We start from the raw sequence: 27,955 nt of genomic DNA on the forward strand, positions 1-27,955 counted from the left end.
GCTACGTGTCTCTGGGAATGAGTGCTCAATATGTGCATTTTTCCATTCAGATACACACGATGCTCGCACTGTTTTCCCCCACGCCGGCCACGCCCCCAGCTATGACTAGATGCCGACTGTATCTATAAGATTTCCATCTAAAAGTTGATGGATAATCTAATATTTTATCTTAAACCATGTATTGACATACAGAACATATAGGATCAAATGTATCATATAAGTTTTTATTTTAAAACGTTTCGGATGCTTTATATTGAACTTCTATATTTGTGTAAATAAAAGTGAAGCGTTGCATTTCAAATCCCCAGTTGACCAATCAGAGTGAACGTTGGCTAAGCTCCTCCCCTTCACTTCCCGCATTCTTGGCGTGAACTTCAAAACAGGTCTGTACTGTGATGATCGCTCGCTTGCTTTGTTATTATGGGTCAAGAAAGATAATTCTATCACACGGTCAAACCCTGTGACACGAACCAGGACTAGAGATGGCTTTTTTGCTATGTTCTATGGCAGCTATGCTTTAGTTTCATAATGAAAGCAGTTCAGATATCCTAGTTCTGACTTCTGAACACGCCCAGTCCAAGTCATTTTGCTTTAAATTTGCAATTCATCCATTATGAGAGAGCATGTGTGCCGTAAACATATACTTTGCAAGTAAAGTAAATTAGAAATGTTAGTCCCATTGATTCGTATAATGCTTATCTGAATACGTATCTTATTTATAATATAAAAGCGTTTTCTGGATTTTGACATGAATATGTCAAGTGAACTGTAATGCAAGTTAACCTCTGTATATTCTATATATTGCTTTATGTTAGTTACTTTTCTTTAAAGTATCCTCTTTGCAACAGTGAGAGCAAATCCGACAGTGTTGCCAGGTTTGCCATTATCCCGCGGAATTAGGATACTTAAACACTGTTAACTTGTTTTTCATGTCCGCGGGTAGTAAAAACTTGAATTTAAGGAGAATATTTATGCGATATTTTACCAGGCGAGCACCGCCAAAAAACGTGTATTTTACACCCGCAACGCGATTTTAAAAATAGTTTGAGGAGCAATTGGGCGGGTTTTGTTTTGTAAAGCTGGCAACCTTAGCAGGCGCAATCACCTTCCCATAATTATCTTTTCTAATCAGTCACCATCCAGTTTTTAAGTTATTTTCCCCATTTTACCATTTTCTTCTTATTTGCCAGCTTCAGATGTGGTTTTATCTTTGAAACTCTTCTTAAAAGGCCAGCGCCTCAGAGTCTTCTCTTCAGTGTTGCAGATGAAACTGGTGTTTGGTGTGTGCTGTTCATTGAAGCTGCCAGCTGAGCATCAGTAAAGAGTCAGCTTCTCAAGCTAGAGACTCTGAAGTTCTTGTCTTCTGCAGTGTTGTGCATCTGGGCTGTCCACTTCACTATCCGTCCTGGTTAAATGCAGTTTGCTTTCTTCTTTCAAGGAGGTGGTACATGGGATAGCCTTTATCTCTCAAATGAACAATGGACTACGAGCATTTGGGAAAGATTTTTCTTCACAGCCCTTTTGAAACCACAATTCGACTTCACAAATGCGAGTGTGCTCAGTTCTTAAAAGAAAGATTTTGTGTTGCAGTTTCTAAACTTCATTAAGTAGCACAACCTTTTTCAACTGCACCAAGATAATTTATAGTAATAAAATAATACATTAAAGGATTTTTTTTTTTTTAAAGAATGATCATGCGGTTTTGCACTATTGGTTGTTCAAAATATGTCTTTTCTTTACAAATATAGGTTGACTTACAAAGTAATGATTTCAAACGGTTATATTTTGCACATTTATTATTGTTGCACTTTAATTTTGATCATTCATAGGGTACCTTGGTTAAAAAAAGTATCACTTTTAAAAACCATATAGTGTCTATATCATAGACTGTAAAAAAACATGGACATAGTATCCGCAACTTCACCCATAGACTCCTGAAGAGTGTTTTTGAAGCTTAAAGTGTGCAGAGTGGGCCGTTGCCATCTTGGCAGTGCATCACCGCGCAACTCTCCCGGACAATCAAAAATGGGCAAAAAGCAGGCAGCTAGTTGCTGAACATTAATTCAGATATTGTCATGAAGGGCAAAATTAGCTATATAGACCAAAATCATTTTTTGACCCAGGCTGTAAACGTTTTTCCTGCTGTAAAGTTTGGCATTTAAACATGGGGAGTTTATGGGACTGACTCCCTTGTGCAGCCAGCTTCAAGCGGCCAGTCGATGTCACTTCCTTGTTGGCTTCAGGAGTGAGAGCATAAATATGACATAAATATGACTCAAAACATAATCCAAATTATACACTAGGACTGGGGCCCGTTTCAGAAAGGAGGTTAAGTGAAAACTCTGAGTATGTTAACCCTGTAATGAGGGAAACTCTGGGTTTTCTGTTTAAGAATGGGAGGATTGTCAAACCTGAGAAAGTAGGGTAAGTCAAGCCCGTTTCTGAAAGAGAGAGCCGGTGTGTCTTGAACATATACTTTGCAAGTAAAGTAAATTAGAAATCTTAGTCCCATTGATTTTGTTGATTCGCATAATGCTTATCTTATTCTGTATCTTATTTATAAATTGCAGCGTTTTCTGGATTATGACATGAATATGTCAAATTAACTAATGCGATTGAATATATATATTGCTTTATTTTAGTTACCTTTCTTCAAATGATCCTCTATGTGCAACAGTGACAAGCAAATCCGACATGTGTGTATGTGTATATATATATATATATATATATATATATATATATATATATATATATATATATATATATATATATATATATATATATATATATATATATATATACATACATACATACATACACGCTATATATATTGGAGATGCACCAATTGCAATTTTCTTGGCCAATTCTGATTTTTTTGTAAGTGTGACCTGCTGATACCAATTTTTTTACTTTTTAATGGCAAAATTATTTACATAATAAAAATAAATAAATATTACATTCCATTTAACAAAATGTCATTTCGAACTATGTTAGTTAAATGTTTATTTTTCACATCAAATTTTTACATTGTTTCAGTTAATTCAGTTAGAATAATAATAAAATGTAGAGCTGTTGCCTGTTAACATTCAAATAAAATCAGTATCCATCTCTCTGCTGAAGAGGAAAGCGAAAAAGCATTTGAAGTGGAATTAGATGTACAGAGAGTTTGATGAAGCTGGGTTGCTATAAACACATGGTATGTATGTGGTCTGTCCCATAGATCTTGTTAGGAACCCATGCTGGTGCAAACTGGAGTCCCTCCTGAACCCCTCAGAGTCCTCAAGTAAGACAAGTCTTTTGCATCATGACATAAAGTACCAATTATAGCATAAATTTGGCACATTTATATTTCTAGGGTGGGCCTGCAGCTGCCGAAATCATGCTGAAAGTGTGTGCAATTGCTTTCAATGGCACTCTGTTTTCACTTTCACTTTGGAATTTCGCTTATGTTCAGGGGAGGGGAGGAGGCACAGTAACTCATTTTTGGGGGGGGGCATGGCCATTGAATGTCCCCTTTGGCATGGACCCTGATTATAACTTTAATACATGTATATTATTACGTTCCTTAATGTAACTGAATGCTATTTTTCAACACAAAATCCTCAACTGAACTTTGAGACTGATAATGAGTATAATTATGCAATGTAATTTTCCATAGTAGCTTTAGCAGAGCTCGGGGTGCTGTTGCCGATGGCAGAGAGATGTGCTGCCTGACAGACAGGTCTGTGCTCCAGGGGTCAGGGCGTTTAACGCTGCACAGGAGATTGAGTTGGTGGAGAGGTCACACTGGTTCACTCATGCTAGAGCTGCTGTAGCATCAAAGACAGATAGGCAGGAGAAGCAGATAAAACCACCGAATAAATGTGCTCATAACAATTTGCACACCAGACTCTGCTTTGGCTCTGTCATTATTACAAGGTTAATGTCAGCAGGGGACATTTAGCCACTACTTACAGGGGTCATCGGATGCTACATGCTATTTTACAAGCTGTTTGAACTGAAATGTTTGTTGGCAGTGTGTGTACACAACCACCCTATAATGATAAAAATCCATCCAGTTTTTTTTTAAATCTACTAAAATCTTTACCCATTTCTCAAATCGAGCCGATCTCAGATGCATGTCTTTGTGATGTCACACGCAGCCCCGCCGCGCCCAACACGCGCATCACGCACTGTGCGTAGGGCACCAAGTGCTGAGGGGGCACCACAAATAGCCTAATGATTTTTTTTTTTTAAATGCCGGTATTATTTCATTAGCCTATAGAAATATTAGGCACATTTTAGCCATGTATATGTAACAAAAAAGGGGGAACAAGAAAGATATTTAATAATTCCTCTAGTCTAGTCCGGTCTAGTCTAGAAAGTACGGGAAATGTGCTGCATGTGTGTGCTGCTGCTAATCGTAATGCGCCTCGAACTTGCTGACGTTAATGTTAGCATCAGCAAACTATGTTATTATAACTTACAATGTAAAGACGTGTTTCCACGCGTCTGGAGATCTCGCGGCACGGTAGACGCGAATTCTCCTCATTCGTGCATCTAGTTACAAGAGATTCTGAGTTATGAAAAGGACCATTGCAAGCTGATAGCGACCGGCTTTTGTGGTGGAAAATTGTCAGTAATACCCCCACCTTGCGCAGCTGTACCTGAGTGTCCCTGGGACATCAGTGCGGTCGGAGCGCGTCTTCTCAACAGCTGGACATATAGTGAATAAAAAACGCTTTTCTCTGGACCCCGAAAATTTAGCCATGAAACTTCATGCCAATAAATAAGAAATATTGCTGACTTGAGTGTTTCCAGCTCTCTCTTTACGTTCGTCCGTTTATTGACGTTGAAAAAGGAAACGTCTTTTTTTTTAGACATGTAAAATCGATTTTACAATCGATTCAATGAACACTTATGTCTTAAAAATCGAAAATGATTTTTTCACAAAATTAACAGCCCTAGTACTTATTGATGATTATTTAAATTAATTTATTCAAAGTGACATTGAATTTGCAAAAAAAAAAAAAAAAAAAAGTCTGGATTATTTTGATATTTTTTTTTATTTTGCTATTCTTTTGACTGTTTACAAAGTCAACAAAGCTGTGAAGATTTTCTTTCTCTTTTTAGTGTTCTTAAGTTTTATACTGTGATGCTGCTATTGTGTGTTATTGGTATTGAGTTATGTTTGGTAATAAAAAGTTAAACTGGGGTCGGGGTGGGGGGCATCATAAAGGAATTATGCTTAGGGCACCAAAATGGCTAGCAGCGGCACTGGTCACATGGATAGGCCCCTCCCACGATAGTTTGATTGACAGTAGTGTTTCAGCACAGACTGGACTGTAGTCTTACCTTAGACCCACCCTGAGTGAGCTGTCATCAGTCCGCCATTGTTTTGACGCCAGACCAGATGTAGAGAAGAATGTCTCCTAAGCTCCTAAATCACAATTCCTAATAATGTGCTAATTAGCAAGTTTCGCATGATAACGGCTAAAGTAAACAGTCTCTCTGAGACTAGCTCGGAAGAGAGGGGTGGGGTCAGCAGAGCTCATTAACATTTAAAGGAAAATGCTACAAAACGGCTTGCTCTGAAAATAACTGTTTATGACACGGTAAAACAATTTTTTTACACTACCATTGAGAAATTTTTATCAAACTATGTTACAGAATTTTCATTGAGACCCTAAAGGATCATATCAACTTGTGGAAAATGGGCATCCGATGACCTCTTTAAAATTATGTCAAAGCTTACTGTTCTTTTAAAGGTGCTTTGTTTTTGTTTTGTTTTTACAAAAAAAAGCAATGCTAAATAAGGATGTCTGAGATGATGCAAGGGAAAAATCTATTTTTTTTAAGCTCAAAATAAAACATCCAATTTGCTTTTTAGTTGTTCCATACATTTTTGAAAATTTTTTTTTATCAAAAATCTCAGAAAATTAAATCTGTATCAATCTAATATCAATTAATATCTTTATCTTAAACTCGTAGTGTAAATACAATATTTTCCAAGTTTATGTAATGTAAAATAATAGTAATGAATTCGGTAATGCCATGTTTATAAAAGTATATGCAATATAATATAACTAGAATATTGTTTTACAGTATACATTAAGTAACCTATATGTGTTTATATATATTCTACTTAAATAAATCGTTTACATTTTTTTGAAGAGATGTTTTTAAGTTATTATGTCCTTTTATATCTTGCTTTCTGAGATGACTTCTTTTTTTTTGATGGTCAAATGTGATTCTCTTTGATAAGGCATGGTCACTGATACAATAAAGTCGGATGAGAGCTTTACTCCTAAGAATAAGAAGAACATCAAAATATGGTTCAGCCCAAAGAGTCGTAAAGTACGCTGTTGCATTGAGAAACCTGTTGACTCAAACAAATCAAATGAAGTCCAAGAAAAGAAAGCTGGTATGTCACCTTCTTTCAAAGACCTGTCCGTCTTCAACTTCACCTCTTCCTCCCAGGAGTCTGGGTCATCCTCCCCTCCACGTGGAAAGGTAAATAAGAAAATAAAGAAAAGAAGGATCAGCCAAGCTTGCAAACAAACCCGTGTTGGTCAAAGGCCAAAAACATGGACTCAGACTATGCAAGAATGTAAGAGGCTAAAGCTGGAGGCTATCAATCAGCAGTGGGCCTTTGAAAAAGAGAAAGAGGGTTCTATAGACAACAAGAATGAAGAGGATGAGAAAGTGATCTCTGGAGATGACAACCGGAGATATAGTAAGAAAGTTTCTTTTCATTTTCCTCACAGCCAGCCTGAGGAATCTCATATGGCTGTCCATCAAGAACAGAATCAAATTCCCAGTCGTCAAAAAAGCATTCCGAACAATTTGGAAGTTGAAGGCATTGAGAAGCAAAGCTCTGCAGCTTTGAGTTCACCATGTTACGATCAACAGGTAGAGTCAGTCACTGATATCCCACATGAATCCAATGAAAACACTCCAGGGCCTCTTCAGCCTTCCCTTGCCAGAGTGTGTAAGAGAAACAGAGAGGATCGGGACAGTGATGATCCACAGAGAATGCCAAAACAACCCAGAACAACTTCAGGATTGAAGAAGAGATCATTACGAGAAAGAGCTGCTTCAACTGAAGACTGCTCTCAGAGTCTGCGAACATCCAGACCGTCTAATGAGAAGCAAAACGTGAACCCAGTCACACCAGCTACCCCTGACCTCAGGAGGAAGTCTTCAAGTGTGAGACACAAACGGGCAAATCCTGCTTACATGAAGAGGAACCGCAATGGAGAAACACCACTGCATCTAGCTGCCATAAAGGTTTGTGGTCACTTTTATCTGCATGTTGGCAAAATAACATACATTTGTGCTAAAATTGTTTCAAAACAGCCTTAGACGTTAACACATGGAAGATGTTTCATTCTCCATTTTAAAGTAGATAAATACAGTAGGAATACACAATATATATTGGCTCCATATTGGTACATTTTTTTTTTAACCTGGCAGTCTGTATTGGTTAATATTTAATATTTTGTGCATGCTTTGTTTATGCTGTTTTTCTGTAATCTAATGCTCACTTAAAATAAAAATGTGCTAAAACTGTTAAATATAATATTAGCACATTTCTAAATAAATATACATTTTACATAATGAAAATTGTAATAATGTTGCCTAAATTTACCAATTGATTAATTAGCATTTTAAATGTTTGAATTTAGTAATTTTTTTTTCTTTACAATAATTTCTAATACCTGTTATGTATCACTTTTTGTCCATGACTTAAAAAAATAATTATTGTCTCAGGTATTAGAGTATATTTACCGGTGTATCCATATTTTACCATATTTTCTGGAAAAAAAGTCGACTGGGTCAATTACATTGCTGAGAGTAAAAAAAACTAAAATAAGTCACATCATTGTAAAAAAATGTATTACAACAAAGAATAATAATGTAAAATAAATAAGTTTATGTAAAATATTTTTTTAACAAATTTTGTAAACACTACAACATATTTTAGTTTCGCTTCACAGAAATCCTTAAAATTTAATGTATACATAAAAAAATAAACCTAAATTCTATTGCCATTCATTATAGACCACTTTTAAAGCAAAACTGAATTACCGAAATGTGGGAAATGTGCTAAATTGATAATAAAAACTGTGCAAAAGTTGAATGGGTGGAGATATAAGAACTGAAACCCAAAAGAAAAAAAAAACGTGACATATTCCTGAAAGTCTATAAGCTCTTGTATTGCTATTTTAACTATGCACATTATATAGCTGCATTGTATTTTTTGTCCCTCCTTGGCCTTGTGACCATATGTCACTAAACAGCAATTATTATTATTTTTTTTACTGTACTGGTTTGCTTGTATCTGAGACTGTTGTTCGTTAATATTCCAGCAGCGAGTCACTGTGACCACTTAATGATTGATGCTAGGTCAGTGTTTGAGTCTGGTTGATCAATATCTGCTACCACAGACCTTTTGACACTGGTCTTCTGTACAGGGTGATGTGGAGGAGGTCCGTAAGCTCCTGGCTCAGGGAGCCGACCCCAACCTGAAGGAAAATGCAGGCTGGACACCACTGGTGAGAGAAGAAAATTCACACACAATCCAACATAAATCTTTTACACATAAAAGCCTTGTCTCTTGTTCGAGGTTGTCTGGGCTGAAAATGGTCGGAAAGCTTTTCCTTGTATGTACAGTAATAGTAATGTATGTTCTCCTAACTGCATTCTGTACGTTCAGCTGTTGAACTGTCTGAATGCTTATTATAGATTTTACCATTACCCTTCTGTGTTTGTGGTAGTTTTTCAGATGTTTTATCGTTTACATTTTTATTTATTGAAATCCTCTGTCTTGTTTTCCATTTAGCTGATGAAGTGTAAGATCAATGTAGCTCTTTGCACCCGGAAATGGTAAAATGAAATATGAACACTAGTAGTGCAAAAGTTTGCATCTTTTGCCACATGAATAAGCTTGTACATTTACTGTCAGTGCAGTATTTTAGAAGTGACAAAATTCCAAAGAAAGGTATAAAATATTTATATAAAAATAAATTGTATAAAATAATTTAATTACAATAAGTATATATTTGCAATCCTGTCCTCTAAACTATCATCAAAATGAAAACGATCACATTTTTTTCAAGCTGTTGGGTGAACACCGCAATATATGCTGAAAGCTTGAACTGTGTGCTTAGGACAAGGTTTTTTCGTTAGGTTGTGGCAAGTTGTCACACGTTAAAGGATATTAATTTGTTAATTTCAATCTATTTGAGTATTTGTTTTATTTTATGTAACATTTTATTTTTGTTTTTCAAATGATTTCGGTAAACTTTGTAATAGCACGTTTCAGTGTGACATCTTACCCCATATAGATGAAAGGTCAGTGTGTTTTTCCTTCCTGAACAGTATTGGTACTGTGTTTTTGCTTTTTTTTTTAAGCCAAGACTCTACGGTCTGTATCGCTGCAAAAATGTACTTTTAATAAGAAAACATACACTGAGAAATATTAAGTGACCCCTACAAGTGTGACCTTAGTTCAGGTTCCTTATGCTTGAAATTGTATGTTATAAATGTACCTGACGGTTTCAATAATGTATCATTATTTATTTCACATTACAGTATGCTATTGAGAATTAGGAATGGGGATTCTTAACAGCTGAATCATTAATCTTCTAAGAAAAACCTTTCACAACTGAATAATAATGAACCACAACATGTTCTTAGTTTCTTAAAGAAAAATCTCTGTGAATATAGAACTGCATTTCCCCTCAGTCATAAATTCCACAGGTCTAGCTTAAAGGCCTTAGTTGAGCTGCTGATGCTGGGGAATTATTAGGTCCAAACTACTATAATAATGCTTTTGCTCTTATAATCCTTTATGATATGACAGAACATTGTTTTATCTGCTACTAAGGCAATCATGGATTGTATTTGTGTTTGTGTTTTTGCAGCATGAGGCTTGTAATCTGGGTCACCTGGGAGTGGTGGAGGAACTGCTCCAGCAGGGGGCGCTGTTGAACACCCCGGGTTATCAGAACGACTCTCCGCTGCACGACGCCGTGAGGAACGGTCAAATAGCTACGGTCAAGCTTTTGGTTGAACGAGGCGCGTCTCAAAGTGTCCTGTGAGTACTTGACCTTACACTCTCTCACCAATCACCCATCAGATTTATATTGCTTTAAACAACATTGTGTGAAAATAAACCCAATCAAGCCAGATGGTACAGCATATCTGTAACACTACCTACAGACTACTACTACAGATTTTAAGTTTAGATTTTTTTTTTATGTTTTTGAAAAAAGTTGCTTATGCTAACCAAGGCAGCATTTATTTGATAAAAAAATTCAGTAAAACAGTAAAACTGATTATTACAATTTAATATATATATATATATATATATATATATATATATATATATATATATATATATATATATATATATATATATATATATATATATATATATATATATATATATATATATATATATATATACACATATAAAAAATTCAGTGTGTATGTATATATAATATATATATATATATATATTTTTTTTTATACAATTTGATAAAGGCTGTTCCTAATGTTTTTGAATAAAATGTCTTATGCCTTTATTTGGTAATTATAATAAATTTTTATAAATATTCAAACAAGTTGTTGCTACTTAATGTTTTTTTTTTTTGTTGTTGAACTGATATATATATTTTTTTCAGGATATAAAATTATCACTGTGTTTACTTTTTATTTAATAAATCCTTGCTGAATACACGTATTAATAAATTTTTTTCTATATTTAGATTTTTTTAAATCTTAAAAACACACACACACACAAATTTTTTTTAACTTGTAAAGGTAAAGTAAAAAGGTCTTAATTTTATGAACACCAACCAAAAAATAGAATTTGTCATGAATTAATGTTCATTAATCAACATATAGGCTTGTGACTGCACCTCAACACTACAAAAAAAAAAGATGTTGCAAAATCTCTCCAGGTTGACACATTTCTCTTGTCGAATGGTATACCGTCATACAGTATATACTTCTCAGCCCAGTTATGTGATGGTGTTTTATTCGTTAATTTTAAATGTGCACATTTTGTAACTTGTAACTGCGCCATGGTGTATACCTGGTGTCGAGATGTTTGGGAACTTCTGCTTTGCTTCCTCCCACACGCTCTTTATCCTAAAATCTATTTCCACAAGATTGGCAGTGAACCCAAATGTGCGAATGCTCATCCTGAGAGTTCTCTGCATGCGTCTCTGCGTCTCTTTTTGTCTGTCTGCCCTTTGTACATTGATTGACTAGTGCTGTGCTATACATTGGGAGCGCATAAAGCATCAGCAGATTTATGCTTCGTTACTCAATGGTGAAGTGAAGCATCAGCTCTGTCATAGAGGCACTGCACAGAAGCAATCCACTCCTGTCAGACATTATCAATCACTTTCACTCCTTGTGGTCTGGAATCGGAGCAGTGGAGCTATAGGGGGATCTGCTGTGGGCAGCCTTCGCTGTAATGTGTTGTATGAATTGACTGGCACATTCCTGCTGTACAAGCAGTAATCTTTAATGCTTTTCAGATCTGAAAAGCCGCTTCTTGAGGGACAGTGAGGGTAGCGACTACAAGCGAGACAGAGCCGGCAGCTCTAGTGAGCTACATGAGCAGCATCCTAACTGTCACAGAACCTCATAAGTGACTGATTTGGAATGCTCTACATGGACAGATACACATCACAAACAGCACTTTTTTATATTTAATTATTATTATTTTTTTAATGAAATGTTTATTCACTAGCATGCAAAAGTTTGGGACAGTAAAATATTCAATGTTTTTAGAGTCTTGTGCTCACAAAGGCTGCATTAATTTGATCAAAAATATAGTAAAAAGCAGTAGTACTGTGAAATATCATTACTATTTAATATAATTTACTGAATTGTCTGAAATGTAGAATATAAATATATTTTGAGAAAGATTATGAAAGAAATTACATTAATTGATAAAAAAGTAACAAATGAATATTTTGAAATACTATTACAGTTTAATATATTACTTTAATATTAAATGGTTCCAAATTTTACAATAAATGAATGAATGAATGAATATTGTTGTTTGAAAACAACAATGAAAGAAGTATCATATGCTCTTAAAATAAATGTTGATTTACTAGCGTTTAAAAGTATGAGCTCGTTTTTAAGTTTTTGATGTTAAGTAAGTTTCTTATGCTCACCAAGGTTTTGTTTATTTAAGCAAAATTAAAGTAAAAACCATAATATTGTCAAAAATTATAACAATATAAAATATCTATTTTCTATTTTAATATATTCTGAAAAACTATAATTCTTGTGATGGCAAAGCTGAATTTTAAGCATCATTACTCCAGTCTTCAGTGTCACATGGCCCTTCAGAAATCATCCTGATGCTCAAGAAATGTTTCTTCTTATTATTATTTTGTAAAGCATTTGTTAAGCTTAATATTTTTGTGGAAACCATGATAATTTTTTCAAATGAACGACATTTATTAGAAACCATAATCTTTACTGTCATTTTTGATCAATTGAATGCATCCTTGTTGAATAATTGTATTTTAAAAAAAACCTTATTGACCCCAAAGTTTTCATTGGTAGGGTATTTGGCTTATATGTAGATCAGGCCAGTATTTGGGGAAGTCGTGGCCAGGGAAGTCGTGGCCTTGTGGTTAGAGAGTTTGACTCCTAACCCTAGAGTTGTGGGTTCAAGTCTTGGGCTGGCAATACCATGACTTGGGTGCCCTTGAGCAAGGCACTGAACCCCCAACTGCTCCCCGGGCGCCGCAGCATAAATGGATGCCCACTGCTCTGGGTGTGTGTTCACAGTGTGTGTGTGTGTGTGTGTGTGTGTGTGTGTGTGTTCACTGCTCTGTGTGTGTGCACTTTTGATGGGTTAAATGCAGAGCACAAATTCTGAGTATGGGTCACCATACAGTTCTTGGCTGAATGTCACGTCACTAATCACTAATTTGGCCATTTCGAAACCGTAATGCCTGCTTGGCTGAACGTCAGTATCTGCAGTAGCCCATTGAAAAACCCATATTGGCAACCACTAATCTTGCCTTTTTTCAGCTTGTTGCTTTCCATTCTGACATTGCTTTCTCTCTGAAGAAAGTGTCCTAGGAGGCAGCATAATTAAGATGCCACAACACCTAGTAAGGCAGCTTACTAGGCTTCGGAACAGAACAGCTGTGTACTAGTAGGAAAATTTAAATGGATTCGGCCTGCATAAGCTCGATTTGTTTTGTTGGTGTGATCTGAGCAAAGGAGCGCACTGCTTTCATCCAATCGATGAGATCTGGTTAGCTCTAGTGCTTAGCGGCACCATTCTTGATTGCTTCAGTAATGTGGACAGGAACAGCTGGAGCACCTCTGAGGACTAATTTTCACATCTCCATCGATCTGTGATTCATTGGTCCCTTTTACCGCTGGCATCTGTGTCTGATTTGTCAACTGCGAGATGAATGTAGTTGCTGAGAGGTTTTAGCTTACTAATATAACTCTTTAACCGCATGGAGTGTCTTATTTTGCTGGAGGTGATGAATGCACACCTACCCTTTATCAGTATGGGTAACACACACGCGCATGTATGTGGCGTCTGCGTATGAGACACTTTGGCATTATTGGATTTTCACTTTTTGAGATTAGAAGCTGTGCGCCGCACCAAAACAAAATCATTAACATCCTATGGGAGTGTGAAGAGACTTTGGGCTTGTTTGGGGGTGGGGGTGGCTCATGAATCCAAATGAAATTTTATGGACCAGTGGACCTCTTAATTGCCCCCCAGGTGTTATCTGTGCTGAAGCTTAACCTCAACATACATCCCTCTCCACTTTATTTAATTTCCACCTCTCTTCTCCCTACCAGCCAACAGGGACGAATGACCTGACGAGTGGCCGTCACATACTGCTTGCCAAACAGATCCTCTTTGGGTTTGTCCTACGCCTTAACCTATTGCTCATCTGATAGTTTTGCATACAAAGTGAGTTACACTGTGTAAACGAGGTCATAAGCTATTTTTAGGTCCTTTTTCCCAAACGAATGGAAGCTTGTTTTTGCAACTGAATAAAAAATAAATAATGAAAGTTAATAATTACTTATATCACAATTTAGATTTTTTTTTTTTAAGTTTACATCTTCCAATTCTGACTTTTTCCGTAAATTTGTTTGATATAAATGCATAATTCTAAGTTAAGTCAAAAAGTCAGAACTGCATGAAATAAACTCCCAATTGCAAGTCTCCTAGTTTTAACGTCATAAAATGCAATTGTGAGTTATAAAGTCAGAGTTGTGAGAGAAACTCGGTATTGTAAGGAAAAATCTGAATTGTGAGCTGACTTTTTGTTCAGAAATTGACTGCAAGATTTGTAACACAATTGCGATTTTATATCAGTTTGGACATGCAATTGACCCTTAACCAGGCATTTGATTGTCAGGCGATCTGACCATCCATAATGCCATATCTGCCATTTTGTTCGACAAACAAACCAGACAGGAGAGATCAAGGTCGGTGAATGTAAACTTGAAAAATGGTGTGTATTGACATATTTCCGCAGTTGAAACAAGATACATTCTGTTGTTCATTCATGTTTATCTGGTGCAATAACTAACTGCCACTGGAACTGAGGCACTACAGCGATCTGTAAAGACACATTAAAGAGCCACAAAATGGTATTTATTGTTTCAGTAAAAAAAGTTGAAAGCTGAGACTTTGGGCCCTATTTTAACGATCTAAACGCAAAGTGTAAAGCGAAAAGATTTGCTATTTACACTGCGGAATTGGCAAGCACAAAGACAAAACGCGCCTCTGGGATGAAACGGAGCTGCTCGTGTCCGAGCAAATACATAGCCTTATTCTGATACATGACATGACTATCCATTATGACATGTAGGCATTTTTATATTTAATTAGCCTACAAAAAATTCTTATGTATTGCCATTCTTTAAACCTGTGTTTAATAAGCAGCATGTACGTGCGTTGCGGACCCGCCTATACTAACACGCTCTTTAAATAACAAAGACTTTAGACTAGGTTTGAGTTGATGAAAATAGCAATGCAACAGCAATGTTCCTGAATACACCTCTTTTTTAGACCAGCACGCCCATGGGCGCAAAAATGAGCACAAATGCATTTGCTAATTAAACGATGTGGCACTGGGCAATTATTATTATTGCTAATGTTTCAAACAGTTGTGCTGCTTAATTTTTGTGGGGATTGATTTTTTTCAGGATTCTTATATGAATATAACATTCAAAGAACCAGTACTTATTTGAAATATGAAACTTTTGTAACGTTTTAAATGTATTTAATGTCACTTTTGAACAGTGGAATGGCATCCTTGCCAGATAAAGTATTCACTTTCTTTCTTTTTTTAAATTAGCATTTTAATTTTTACTGAGATACCTTTATGGTTGCAAAAAATAGGACTCATATATACTATACGATACAATAATGAGGAGAAATGTCCTGTGTTACTGCTGTAGCTGGCAAAATCTTATTGATTTCCACAGAAATATGGATGTATTATATTAAACAAATATATGGACTTTTGTCAGCTACAGCAGTCTGCAAGCAAATATTCTCTTATGAAATACTTAGGAAATACATAACAAAATACTAATTATGATATAATAAATACTAATTATAATATAATATATGATACAATACTAAAAATGAAGCTTTTGTTAATAAAAAACTTTCTATTATAAATATATATACAATACAATAAATTATATGAAGTTCCCTTAGAAAAACATTCCATCAAAAGAAGCTGTAATATCTCTCTCTCTTTTTTTTAAATTACACAATATTACATTGAGATTTATATCTTTTGTTACCCTCTGCCACAAAACTCCCATTCTCTATGATTGTTTGAAACAAGACTTGTTAGCATCCCTCTGAACCCTAAAAAGACAAAAGGGACATCTTATATTCTTTTAAACTTCATAGCGATGCAGAAATAAAGGCCACACCTTTCTGTGAGGTTTAAGTTGGTTTGAACTTTTCTTTGAGTCAGGCATTAGCAGGCTTAACAGAACACATCTAGAGGATACACAGTTTATCAAATATGTCCTTGAAAATGTTTTTGTTTTCAATAAAGAGCATTTTGCATAAACTATGCATATAACCATGATTTCAGGAATATCTTTGGCCTGCGGCCGGTAGATTATGCGCTGACTCCAGAAATGCAGGAGGTCCTAAGAATGGCCCCAGAGGCACCACATCACATAACAACCACCCTGAGCCCCACCGCCAGCCTCAGTAAGGTACATGACCCGAACCCGCATCACAGACAAACAAACACACTCAAAACAAACAGATAAAAATTGCTGGTATTTTGTACATCATTTCAAGTCGATTTGAGACCTCATCTGTCAAGAACATGAATGCAAATGAAGTGTGTGGTACAGTTTATTTGTATTCTCGCAGGCTGCAGGCTGTGTGCGAGAGACAGGTCCAGTGGTTGTGATTGGCAGTCAGCTGACGCAGACTCAGCAGAAGCAGCTCACCAAAGCAGCTCAACTCCTTGGAGGGAAACAAGTGCATTCCTTTTCTAGAGCAGGTATAGCTCCTTTGAGTTCTTGTGTAAAGAAATGTATGGGCGGTGTATCATAGTATTGAGGTATGAACCACTCTTCAAGAGTTTGGGATCATTCTAATATGCTGATTTTACTTCTCAAGAAACATTTCTTTTTGTCATTTACTATTTTTGAAGAAACCTGTTTTTTTTTAAAGAACAGAATTTAAAAAGTTGCAAACAAAATACTTAAAGCAGTAAAAATAAATAAAATGGATATCTTGTAAAATGGGCAATGTGCCATGCTTTTAAATCAATGTAATAAGTCGGAAATACCGTGTATATTATTATTCTAACATTTGACATACGGCGAAGTCTAATATCATTTTTTTAAAACCAATCAATTGTGGAATGAGCTTATTTATGAGTATTTATATTAGAAAAGGTGTACAGTAGGAAAGCTGATGTGATTTTATTTCCAATTTTCATACACATACTCATATAATTCATATTGTTATGAAATATGTGGCATATAATGACTTTTTGCTGAGGATAAGATTATTTCAACACCACGTGGATGGCTCAAAACAGCTCAAGAAAACAATGAGACATTTTCAGAGCAGTGAAATGAAGTGTCTCTTCTTTCTTTGCCTTTCTTCTATCACATAGAAGAGCATTACAAGGCATTCAGCTGAAGCACAAGAGGGATATTATGAAATCATACATTATGAAACCAGCACTTTCAGTGACAAATGTAGCTCTCTCAGAGAGCTTTCGACTCCTTCAGAAATCACACCAACAGACAAACAGTGAGCAGTGTCTCATCTTCTAAGCAATCAAAGTTGAAACAGAGTAGAATTAAAGTAATTTAAGCAGTGTCTCATACGCTGCACATAGCTGAACAAGGGTAAAATACAATTTTCACAAAGAATGTAGGTTGTGTGTTTGTCACACAACAAAGTGAAGAGCTTTTGGATTTTTTCGATGTAAATAATCTCAAGGGATTGGTGAAGTATGGCATACTACTTCTGTATTAGGAGTCTCTATATATTGCATCTTTGTTTTTCTGACATTCATTGTTAGCATTGTTATGGTTAACTAAAACTAATAAAATATTGTTGTTAGTAAATGAAATAAAGTGGAAATAAAATATCAGTATAATATAACATTTCCAAAAATGATAAAAGCAAAAAAAATTCTGAAAATATTAAAATTTTTCAATAGATATGAATACATTGCTATATTACTATTCATTTATTTGTTTGTTTATTGTAATTAACTGCTTCCCCCTTTGATTAAATGTCTGTCCAGTCACCCATGTGGTTGTACCAGATGCTCCCATCATGCCCTTTTCCCTGACCACACTACGGGGCGTCCTCAACGGCTGCTGGATCCTCACTTTCAGCTGTAAGCAATGAGTCAAAGTTTTTAAATTGTTGCATTCGTTTATGCTTAGATAAGTTTACATCTGTTTTGTATGCTGAGGTTTCTGGATGATTGAAATATAGTCTAAAAAACACCAGTTACCTGTATGTGCAAAGGTAGGCAATATTTGCTCTGTGTTATTCTTGAGTAATGGCTATTTCTGTTGAGCAAACCAATATAAAATACCTGTAAGCCTATGAGAAATATTAATACTATTGTTTGACTCTGTGGGTTTTCATATACTTGAAAACGGTAATTATTTTTTCTATTCCATTTGATCGCAGTTATGAACTTGGCATGTGGTCCTTGTTCTGTGAGTTATTTAGTGCTGTGTATTTCCATATGTGTGATTTTTCACAGCTTCGGCTTCATAGTGTAAATCAGTAGGCTCCGACTGTGCTGCCCATTCATTTAGCTCCAATTCAAGAAAATCTCTAGCTCTTTTAAGTCTGCCTTCTGTGCTGAGTTCATTTCTGTCAGTGCAGTAGCAACATCAGAAGTGCACGAATGCAGCCTGAAGGAATCCTTGTTGTTCTGGTGTTTGTTCTCCAAGCTATCTGTTTTGATATTGGTTATTGTTAACATATTTGTTATCCATCTTTAATATCCAGCCTACGGCAGACAACACCTTTTGGAGGGCAGTTTTACTAAATCATTTATCAGTTAAAAAAAAAAGTGTTCTTCAAAAAGTCTTGCAGTAGCAATGTTACATGCTGGATATTTCTAATGTTTAACTGCATGTAACATTAAATCAACATGCTGGATGCAGATTTAAATCAGTAGGGTGTTTCAGGTGCTCCATATTCACTAAAATGTAATATTTGGGTAATTCAAATCATTTTTTAATCACCTCTAGTTATCATGCACATCTAATTACACTATTATTATTATTAATATTAGTGGCAGTATTTATAATTAGTAGTGTATACAGTATATTCATCATTAGTGGTATATAATTATCCTTAATTTGATTTGTTATTATTATTAATAAATAATATTTTAATGTTGAGTTTATTTTATAATTACAAATTGCTAATGTTTTTATGATGATTATTCATATAATAATTATAAATATGAATTAATATGATTTAATATAATACTGATGAAAATAATAATATTTAGAATAAAAATAATAAAATATTGTAATATATTCCAGAAATAAGCTTATTTGGTCAGTTTTGTAGCACTGAATTTTCATTTAATAAATAATTTTAATAATAATACAGTATTTTTAACTTGACTGTAGGGATATGCCGGTATCAAATTTTCCTGTTGCGGTTAATTGATAATGCTTATCACGGTATACAGTATTATCACTGTATTAAATTTTTGTTTTAAAAAAGTGGTCATAATACAGTATAACATGTTAAATAACTTTTTTTCTTATAACAAAAATAACTAAACATTTAAAACAAAGCAATACAGAAAAATATATAAAAGTTTAATGTTTTACACATTAAAGTGCAAAAGAACTATAAAGACCAATACGTATCACCTTACAATAAGGCCTCATTAGTTAACCTTAGTTAATGCATTAACTTACCCTCTGTTTACAGGGTAAGGGCTGCATTTAGCGCCATCTGCGTCTCTCACGTGTTCCTCCATGTGCTTCTCATGCGTGCTTATTTACATCAGAGCGCATGCGCTCTTTCAAGCAGCATACAGCGATGTCGTGCATTTTAAGCAGCTGATGGGAATACTATTCCTAAAATGCATTCCAAATTCTGAATAATTTGTAATGTATATTTATTCATGGTATTTAGAAGTGCCCACGATAACAATATCGTGCATATTAATCACAACAATATATCGCATTACCGAATACCGGCACAAGTCTACTTGACTGTATATCAAAATGAGTGTGACAAAAAAATGACATCATTCCCAAAAAACACTTTAAAGTGTGGTTTACATCTGCCTTAAATTATTATAGCATGCTTTATGTTCTTTTAGTTTTTTCGCAGCAGTCATATATTGTAAAACTCTTTATAATTATGTCACTGTTCAAATTGCAGTTGTGTTTTTTCAGATTAATCGCAACATGATTTTGGGCCAAATCGTGCAGCGGTAAAAGAATGTCTCAAATGGTTCAGTTTAGCAATCTGTCTGCGCCACACTTTATGAGCCGTTGATGCTGTGCCTCAGCTTTCTGTTCTTCTGTATGGGTCTCCATGGCTAAGTGTATCACGGTTCAGTGCCTGTGAGTGTGTGAGCTGCCAGCGCAACCGATCCACAGCTACCACACACACACATACACTCACGCTGAGCTTCGTTGTCCGCTCCCATCATCGTGAATCTAATTAGCTAATATGCTAATGGATCTTTGCTGCTCGGCTAACAACCTGGCCCTATATTCCAGAGAGAGAGCCGGATTAACCCTGGGATGTAGCATCCTCACAGCCACCACCCTCGCAGGGTCCCGGGAAATGAACACTGTAATTAAAGAGGCAGAGGAAGTGCAATTACAGATCATGATTACTGTGGAGGACTGTGCGTGTGTCTGAATGTGCTCCTATACTGTATGTGGTGTCTGTGTTCTGTTAGCTTGGCTGGATATAAAGATAGCGCTACACAGTGACACTCTGAATGCAGGAATGCTAAACCTGCTAATGGCTCAGCATCACACTGCCTCAACAGAATGCAAAACTTTAATCTAAATTGGGTTTTTCCTTTATAATGAAGGAGGTGGACAGAAATGTTTGGTTACTCCTACAAACTGATTTTGATTCCAGGCCTGTTCACACTTGGTATTATAATTAATTTATACTATTAGTATTATTGTATAATAAAATTATTTGTGAAAATAATTTAATAAACAATATTTGGATAGTCTGAAGTAAAATAAGTCAAGATAATGGTTGAAAAACAAAGTAAAGCAAATGCTTGATTTTTTTGTAATTGTTACAAACTCTGGTAGCAATAAAAAAATAAAAAAAAATTGACAAAAAAAAACTGTATACAGATAGGTGAATTGTTTTGTTTTTTTACACACGAAACATGAACACATGTTATATTGCACACTGTAAACAATCAAAGCTTCAAAAAAGCATGAAAAACGGGACCTTTAATTATAGTTTGATCTTGTGTGTAACTGTGTAATAATTAACAAAATGTTGCGTGTGTGTGTATATATATATATATACACATGATAAACGGCATTTAAAAAAAAAATTGTTTCCACCAAAATCGTATTGTATCTGGTCGGTATTGAAAAGTCAATTTTTAATTTTACACAAAATGCGATATTCACAGAGTATTTAGGTCATGTTTTCTCCCTTTTTTTCCAAACCGCGAATAACGCTAGTCTGTATTTTTTTGCCGAATGCGATATATCGGCTCAACCAATCACATTGCAACAGTTATGATCGTGCTTTGAATACACCCAGCATCCTAGTTTTTCCTCTACTTTGTACTTTGTGATCAACAAACAAGGGCTGCACAATAAATTGTAGGGGTGCTCCGATCACGATCGGCAGATCGTTTATGCGCATCTAGTCAGTAAAGTGGGTTCTCAGTTAACAATGGCTCTGTGTAGTAACAGCTGCTCTATGTGAAATCACGCACCTGATGGAATTTACCGCTGATTAGAGAACCCGCTTTACTGACTAGATGCGCATAGCGATCGGCCGATCGTGATCGGAGCACCCCTAAACTGCATGTGATTGTCTGGCACATCTCGTCAGTAAAGCCGGTTCTGTGATTTAATAGTACTGGTAAATCTCTATCAAGTGCTTTCAGATGGAAATTATTAGGATGTATTTAATACACGGAGCCTTAGATCACCGACAAGCTACGCTATATTCATTAGATAAATCACATTCGATTATGAACGCAATATTGAGTAGCTTGTCAGTGTTAGTGTTTTTATTAATACCATTTATTTTTTTGTTAATAAAACACATAGCACTATTCAACTAAATGAATGTAACATGGCAAAGATGAATGCACTTTTGGAAGATGAATGCAAGGGAAATGCCATTTTGGAATTTCTGTGGTCTAACGTGATGTTGTTCATGATGAAATGTTATTTTATCGCTGTAATTAATTTATAGCATTAACCAGATGACCGGTTTAATTAATTTTGGAAGCGATGACTGATGAGTGTATTTTTAGTCCAGTGCCTGTATATAAGGTTAGTATTGACCAAGTTCAGATGCTGACATATGCGGATCAACTTACTATGTTGTAAACATTAATCAGTTTCAATATGAAAAATAACTTTCATTTTGATTCAATGGATTTATTGCATTTTGAGAAGAAAAATTATTTTAGATTTATTGCATATTGCAAATTTACATTAAAATATATTTTATTTTGTCATTTATATACAGTATATACAGTTTATCTTTGTTTACAAGTACATTTGGAAATAGTATTAAAATAAAAGCAAATGTCAAATTGCTCCATGTAAAGGCACAAAAGACAGTCTGTCAGTTGGCAACAAGAGATCAAGCTAGGATTTTTACTCTTCTCTTAAACTTGCATCATATGTATTTTTAGACACTCTACAAGGTGCCCATTTATTCCCCTTGTCCTTTTTCTGTCATCATTCTCATTGGAACAACAGACAATAGCTGCCTGCTCTTCCAGAGCTCTTCAGTCAAGAAAGGGCTATTTCAGCCAGACGTACAACTAGGGCAAACCGAGCAGAACGATATCAAATAGTTGTAAACAAGTTGAGCGGGCGAAGAAGGTTTGTGATGGAAGATTTTATATATATGTGTGTGTGTGTGTGTGTGTGTGTGAAGCAGCAGCTGTTTTTTTAGACAGCCTTGAGATCACTTGTAGTATATTGCGCTGAAGACCTTTTGTGTAGAATTTTACCTGACAGAAGTGAACAACAAGATTGTTTTCACCCTTGTTGAGACTTGAGAGAGATCTTCAGTCCCCTCCAGCTGTGCATCTCTGTGCCCTGAAAATCTTGTCCAGCTCTGATACTTTTCCCTAGTGAAAGTTGTAAAATATAAGTATAAGACTTGCAGAATTTAAGTGTGCCTTGCATCACTGCTGTTGTACTGATTTTCCTTAAAACTGCAGATTTATTTTACACTTAAAAGAATAAATCCCCCGAAAAATTTAAATTGGCATTATTTTCATGCCGTTTTTTTTGTTCCAAACCTGTATGCTGTTTTTTTGTAGCAGTTCTACTTGCTAATACTATGGTATACTATTAAAATTATTATAAATATATCAGCTGCTATATTTTACATTTACATTTATTAATTTAGCAGACACTTTTATCCAAAGTGATATTTTGAGTCTTATCTAGACAATATCTCTAAGTAGAAATATTCTTAAAATTATTTCCTTTTATATTCCAAAGCAATGAGGGTGAGGGTGTTCATTTGTTACCCTGGACAACAAAACCAGTCTTAAGTTGCCGGGGGAATATTTGTAGCAATAGTTGTATGTACATTGTATGGGTAAAATTTCCTTTTATGCCAAAAATCGTTAGAACGTTAAGAAAAGATCATGTGCCATGGATATATTTAGTAAATGTCCTTCTGTAAATATATCAAAACTTAATTTTTGATTTTAGAACTTCATTTGGACAAATACAAAAAAAAAAAGCAATACCTTTTGTAATTGTTAAACTTTTTTTCAAGATGAACATTTTAGTTCAAAACTTGCAGATCCAAGATTGGCCATAACCCACCGGGTACAATGACGGAAGGGCTGTAAAACCCCAACCCCATATTGGCTGGAGGGATCGGCTCTATTGCATCTTTCGCCAGTAAAAAAGCTGGTTGCATTGCACCTGCTGCCACCTTATACTCACGCTCTGATCAGCTGCAGCTGGATGCAATAATTGCATGTCAATGTGCATTGGCTTGTTTATTTTACACTCGAAGTAGATTGGTCTATCAAAGCGATATCACAATTCACCGGTCCACTGTCATGATGTCGAGAATAACCAACTGAAAAGGGTTATCATATATCATCCGATATATGTTTTTTGACAGCCAATGCCGATATCTTGGAAAGCAGGGGGCTGATAGCCAATGTAAAGCGGTTTATACATTTTTTTTATTATTATTAATATTTAAGAAATTTTAAATAATTTGACAATTGATTCAAAAATAAATGTCAAAGAAACATGCTTATACTTTAGACGACCTTATTCTTCACAAATAAATAAATGTTTAATAAATAAATATTAAAAAGAAAGTAAACACTGTAACCAACAGGGGACTCAGTATTCTGGGAAGTTAGTTCTATATTGTGAAATATTCTGACTGTCAAATTATGGGCCATAAAACCCAGATCTATCAAATATGATAAAAAAAAAAAAACTATATAAAAAAAATACACACACAAACTTTTTGTCATATATCAGGCTTTACAGGTTTAAAATGCTGATAAACAGCCGGTAAGGCTGGTATGCCTAGTTTTCTTACTCTTAATCTTTCTTCCAGGGGTGAGTTGTAGCCTTCAGGCAGGCAGCTGGGTCAGAGAGAGCGGGAACGAGGCAGGTGACGGACCCCTGCGTGCCCGAGTGAACAGAGGCAGCCTGGTGAGTGACAGGCCGACATGTGGAGGGTCTAACAGTTATCGACACATTTTCCTCTCCAGAGAGGAGGAATAATGGCTGAGTGAAACCCTCTCCTGGTCTTGCTCTTTAATGGTCTCTCATTGTCAATCTGCCATGTTGATCTGCTCTCCTCAGGCTGGCTTGGCTTTTATTACTGACTGTGCTATGGATTGTGGCTTGATTCGAAAGTCACACACTTCCCTGAGGACAGAGAATTCAAAGAGCGGGAGCACACTTGTGATTTTATGAGAGGACTGTGCATTGTGAGACAATATAGGGCACTGGTGATCTCCTTAGGGTTGGTGTACGACTCAAATGCTCTGCAGGGACGAAGCCAAGCTTGGTGTTCTGCTCTGATTGCTAAGAAGCCTTGCGACACAGTCTAATAGCAGCCCCACTGCAGCTCTTTAACGTGAAAACAGCAGGGTTAGCATGCGTGGTAGGATTAGGTAATGTTTTAACAGTATAAAATTAAGCAACATTGTGAACGTCAAGATGATATGTTTGTTTGTGATTCAGCTCTGTGATTCAGTTCAAACGGTCTGATTCATTGAATTAATTCAAAACTCTGATTAGGTGAGTCATTTGCATTCTCATTCAAAAAATATATCAGACACACATTTTCAGCTGCCATTACTCCAGTCTTCAGTGTCACATGATCCTTAATAAATCATTCTGATATGCTGATTTGGTGCTAAAGAAACATTTCTTATTTTTATCATTGTTGAATTGTTTAAGGTGCCCTTGTTACATGTTACATGTACTTACTATTATAATAGCAATAAAATGGCATTAAAAGTAACACTAAACCAAACCTTAATCCTAACCCTTATCATATAGTATGTACATATGGTTAATTAATATTACACAGTACTTAAATGTATAATTACACTGTAACAAGGACACCTTAAAATAAAGCTTAACCTACATGTCTATGTTGATGCATATTGTTATATAGGTTAGTGTTATTATTGATTGGTTTTAGTGAAAAAAAAAAAAAATTAAAACCATGCTTTCATTATTTGAAAATACTTTTAACTGAAGCATTTTTTTATCTAAATTGTGTTAACAGTGCATAAACATGCAGAGAGTTGAACTGAAAAGTATGGATTTGTTTTAGCCTCATTCCACAATATGCATTACATATTGTGCTGAAATTTATCAAAGATAACATGAGCCTTATAAATGGTGCACTGGTTACCTCTGAAATAGCATTAAAATGCAAAGGACGCATTTCATAGTTGAATTCTGCATTTATTTGTTTGATATTGCAGCTGGGTCCTTTAATGGCCAGAGTCTAGCATGTTGACCTCCACACAAGTGAGTGCGCCAGTGACCCATGTATTTGCAGATCTTTGCTTTGGACATATTGCGGCTCCCCTGAGCTGGTACTGTCACAGACCCATCCAAACTAGACCAGAGCAAAAGCCTGTTAATTTAACCCCAAATGTCCTGCAGCTGCTTTCGTAGATGCCACACAAGTGACTCAGACTTCCATTGAACCATATCTTACCTCGTTTTTTTATCTCTTATCTCTTTGTGGCAGGTTGATAGTTACTTTTTTATTTGTGAGAGGCTCTATTTAAATTGTTTCTGCATTCATGGAAAACCTGGAATAATTATTTCAGTGGAATTCCCTGGAAATGTCATAGAAATAAGTAAAATATTACAGTAAAGTATATTTTTGTGCCCAGTAGCTCATCATTTCATCAGATAGATATAGCTTCTCTCTAAATGTTTAAAAAATCCTGATAAAGTAATCATGAAGAACTGGAAAAGTGATGGAAATGTTTTGATCAAAAAGAGTTAACTGTCCTAACTGTGACCTGAGCAGTTAGCACAGTCCAGATACATTGAGTTTTAGTGCTCTTGTGGGAACTGTGGGTTCAAATCTGGCCTGTCGGCTTTTTCCCTCTTTTCCCAATAATTTTCAGTCACTTCCAATTTCAACATAGCAAAGACTCAACAAACTGGCAATAATCACAAAGCAGGCCATTATAGGATGCCATAACTGATACATTCAGGTACTTTGATGCTTTGTGTACTGAATCTCTCTTATTTTCTCATACATCTTTAGCTCCCTCCCCTCTTTGATGGCTGTTTCTTCTACATGCTGGGGTCCTTCTGCAAGCCACTAAAACATGAGCTCATTCAGTTAGTGAAAGAAGGAGGTGGACAGCTTCTGAATCGCCAGCCCAAACCTGACAGTGATGTCACCCAAACCCTTGGCACAGCAGCCTACCATGCCCAGACTGGTTCAGACCAGGTTCTCTGCACCCAGTATATTTTATATGATCCACAGAGCTCCTACAAACCCCAGAAGGTCCGGGTAGGTAAAGTCTGGTCGGCTCCAACCACTTGGTTCCTGGACTGCATAGCTGCCTTTCAACTCCTGCCAGTGCCGGAGCACTAAACCATCTTATTTGTGTATTATTATGTTTCAGCTTCATAACATCAAATAAAACCTTTTTTTTTCCTGCATTAGATAAATGAGTTTTTGTCCTCATCGGAACATAGAGCCATCATAATTGCTTTTTTTCATCAAGCTTTATGTGAGGTGAAATAAAGGGTCTGACTGTCCCCTGAAGATTCAAGTCACATGGCAAGTCTCAGGAGAAAAAGTATTTGCACACTGTTTAGAGTCTATTGTGCTTGTTCTCGCTTTCTGGGCCAAATTATGCCATCTGAAAGCTAGAAAATTATAAAAACATTTCCCATTGTTAGAATACATGACCTATTTTGAGCAGCCTCGCAACTCGTGTGCAGACCATTCAGAGATCTTGTGGGAATTTGTTTTATATTCCCCCAGACAAAACTTACATCTTCATCAGATATTTAAATGCTATGCTAATTGCTTATACCGCTTTTGTTTTAAAACCCAAATGGTATTCATAAAGTCTAGGACAGGATAATGGGATTCTGGCTACAGATGATGAGGTGGCATTTAGATTAGATGGGTATAAAAAATACCCAAAGAGATGAATGAAGGAAATAAGAGCAATTAATTCTCAAACGGCGGCCCTTTCAAACAAGCAGTTGTATTTGTTTACTTTGCTCGTTGTTTCTGCAAGGGTTAAAAAAATGAAAGATTTCTGGTCGTCTTTGGCCATCTCCCAAGATGCGGCTTTCAATGGGATTAGTCAGGGATGCTCCTAATTGCTATTGATTGCTGTGAGCCGCATTAAATTGCTTCGCCCTCGTCCTGCAGGGACGTGGAGGGAGGCAATTAGTGGTGTGGACGGGGTTTGGTGGGGTGATTAATTAGAGGGAATTGAGGGTCCTGTGGGTAGAGGGAAACATGCACCCAAGTCTTAACACCTGACTTTGCAAACTTTATCATCTCTTTACTAAGAGTTAAGAGCTTTCAAATGCACTTTTGCTGAACAATGTGTGCAGACAGATACAATCCTGAGGGCAATGACTCTCATTATGTATTGTTTTTTGCAGTTCGTATGTTGCTTTTGTTAAATAGTATACGTGAAGATAATTTTTTATTCAT

At 35.8% G+C, this 27,955-nt stretch overlaps 1 protein-coding gene across 1 annotated transcript; it reads left to right on the top strand.

Moving 5' to 3' along the window:
* The first annotated feature begins 314 nt into the window (after nt 1-314).
* On the top strand, nt 315-26,936 carry LOC113108371 (BRCA1-associated RING domain protein 1). Its single transcript, XM_026271447.1, has 10 exons — nt 315-383; nt 3,221-3,283; nt 6,245-7,269; nt 8,457-8,537; nt 9,909-10,081; nt 16,122-16,248; nt 16,412-16,544; nt 17,811-17,906; nt 24,341-24,438; nt 26,534-26,936. Exons 3-10 carry the CDS (start codon nt 6,247-6,249, stop codon nt 26,867-26,869), a joined length of 2,067 nt encoding a protein of 688 aa, XP_026127232.1. The 5' UTR covers nt 315-383; nt 3,221-3,283; nt 6,245-6,246; the 3' UTR covers nt 26,870-26,936.
* Nucleotides 26,937-27,955: the final 1,019 nt, after the last annotated feature.

The sequence above is a fragment of the Carassius auratus genome, chromosome 9 (genome assembly GCF_003368295.1).
Source record: "Carassius auratus strain Wakin chromosome 9, ASM336829v1, whole genome shotgun sequence".
NCBI lineage: Eukaryota > Metazoa > Chordata > Actinopteri > Cypriniformes > Cyprinidae > Carassius > Carassius auratus.

Bases quoted from the DNA above. Each gene is read 5' to 3' on its own strand.
- LOC113108371 (XM_026271447.1), top strand. From the start codon at position 6,247: ATGGTCACTGATACAATAAAGTCGGATGAGAGCTTTACTCCTAAGAAT. The intron at 16,249-16,411 runs GTACATGACCCG...GTATTCTCGCAG, and splicing joins CCACCGCCAGCCTCAGTAAG to GCTGCAGGCTGTGTGCGAGA. The intron at 17,907-24,340 runs GTAAGCAATGAG...TCTTTCTTCCAG, and splicing joins CTGGATCCTCACTTTCAGCT to GGGTGAGTTGTAGCCTTCAG.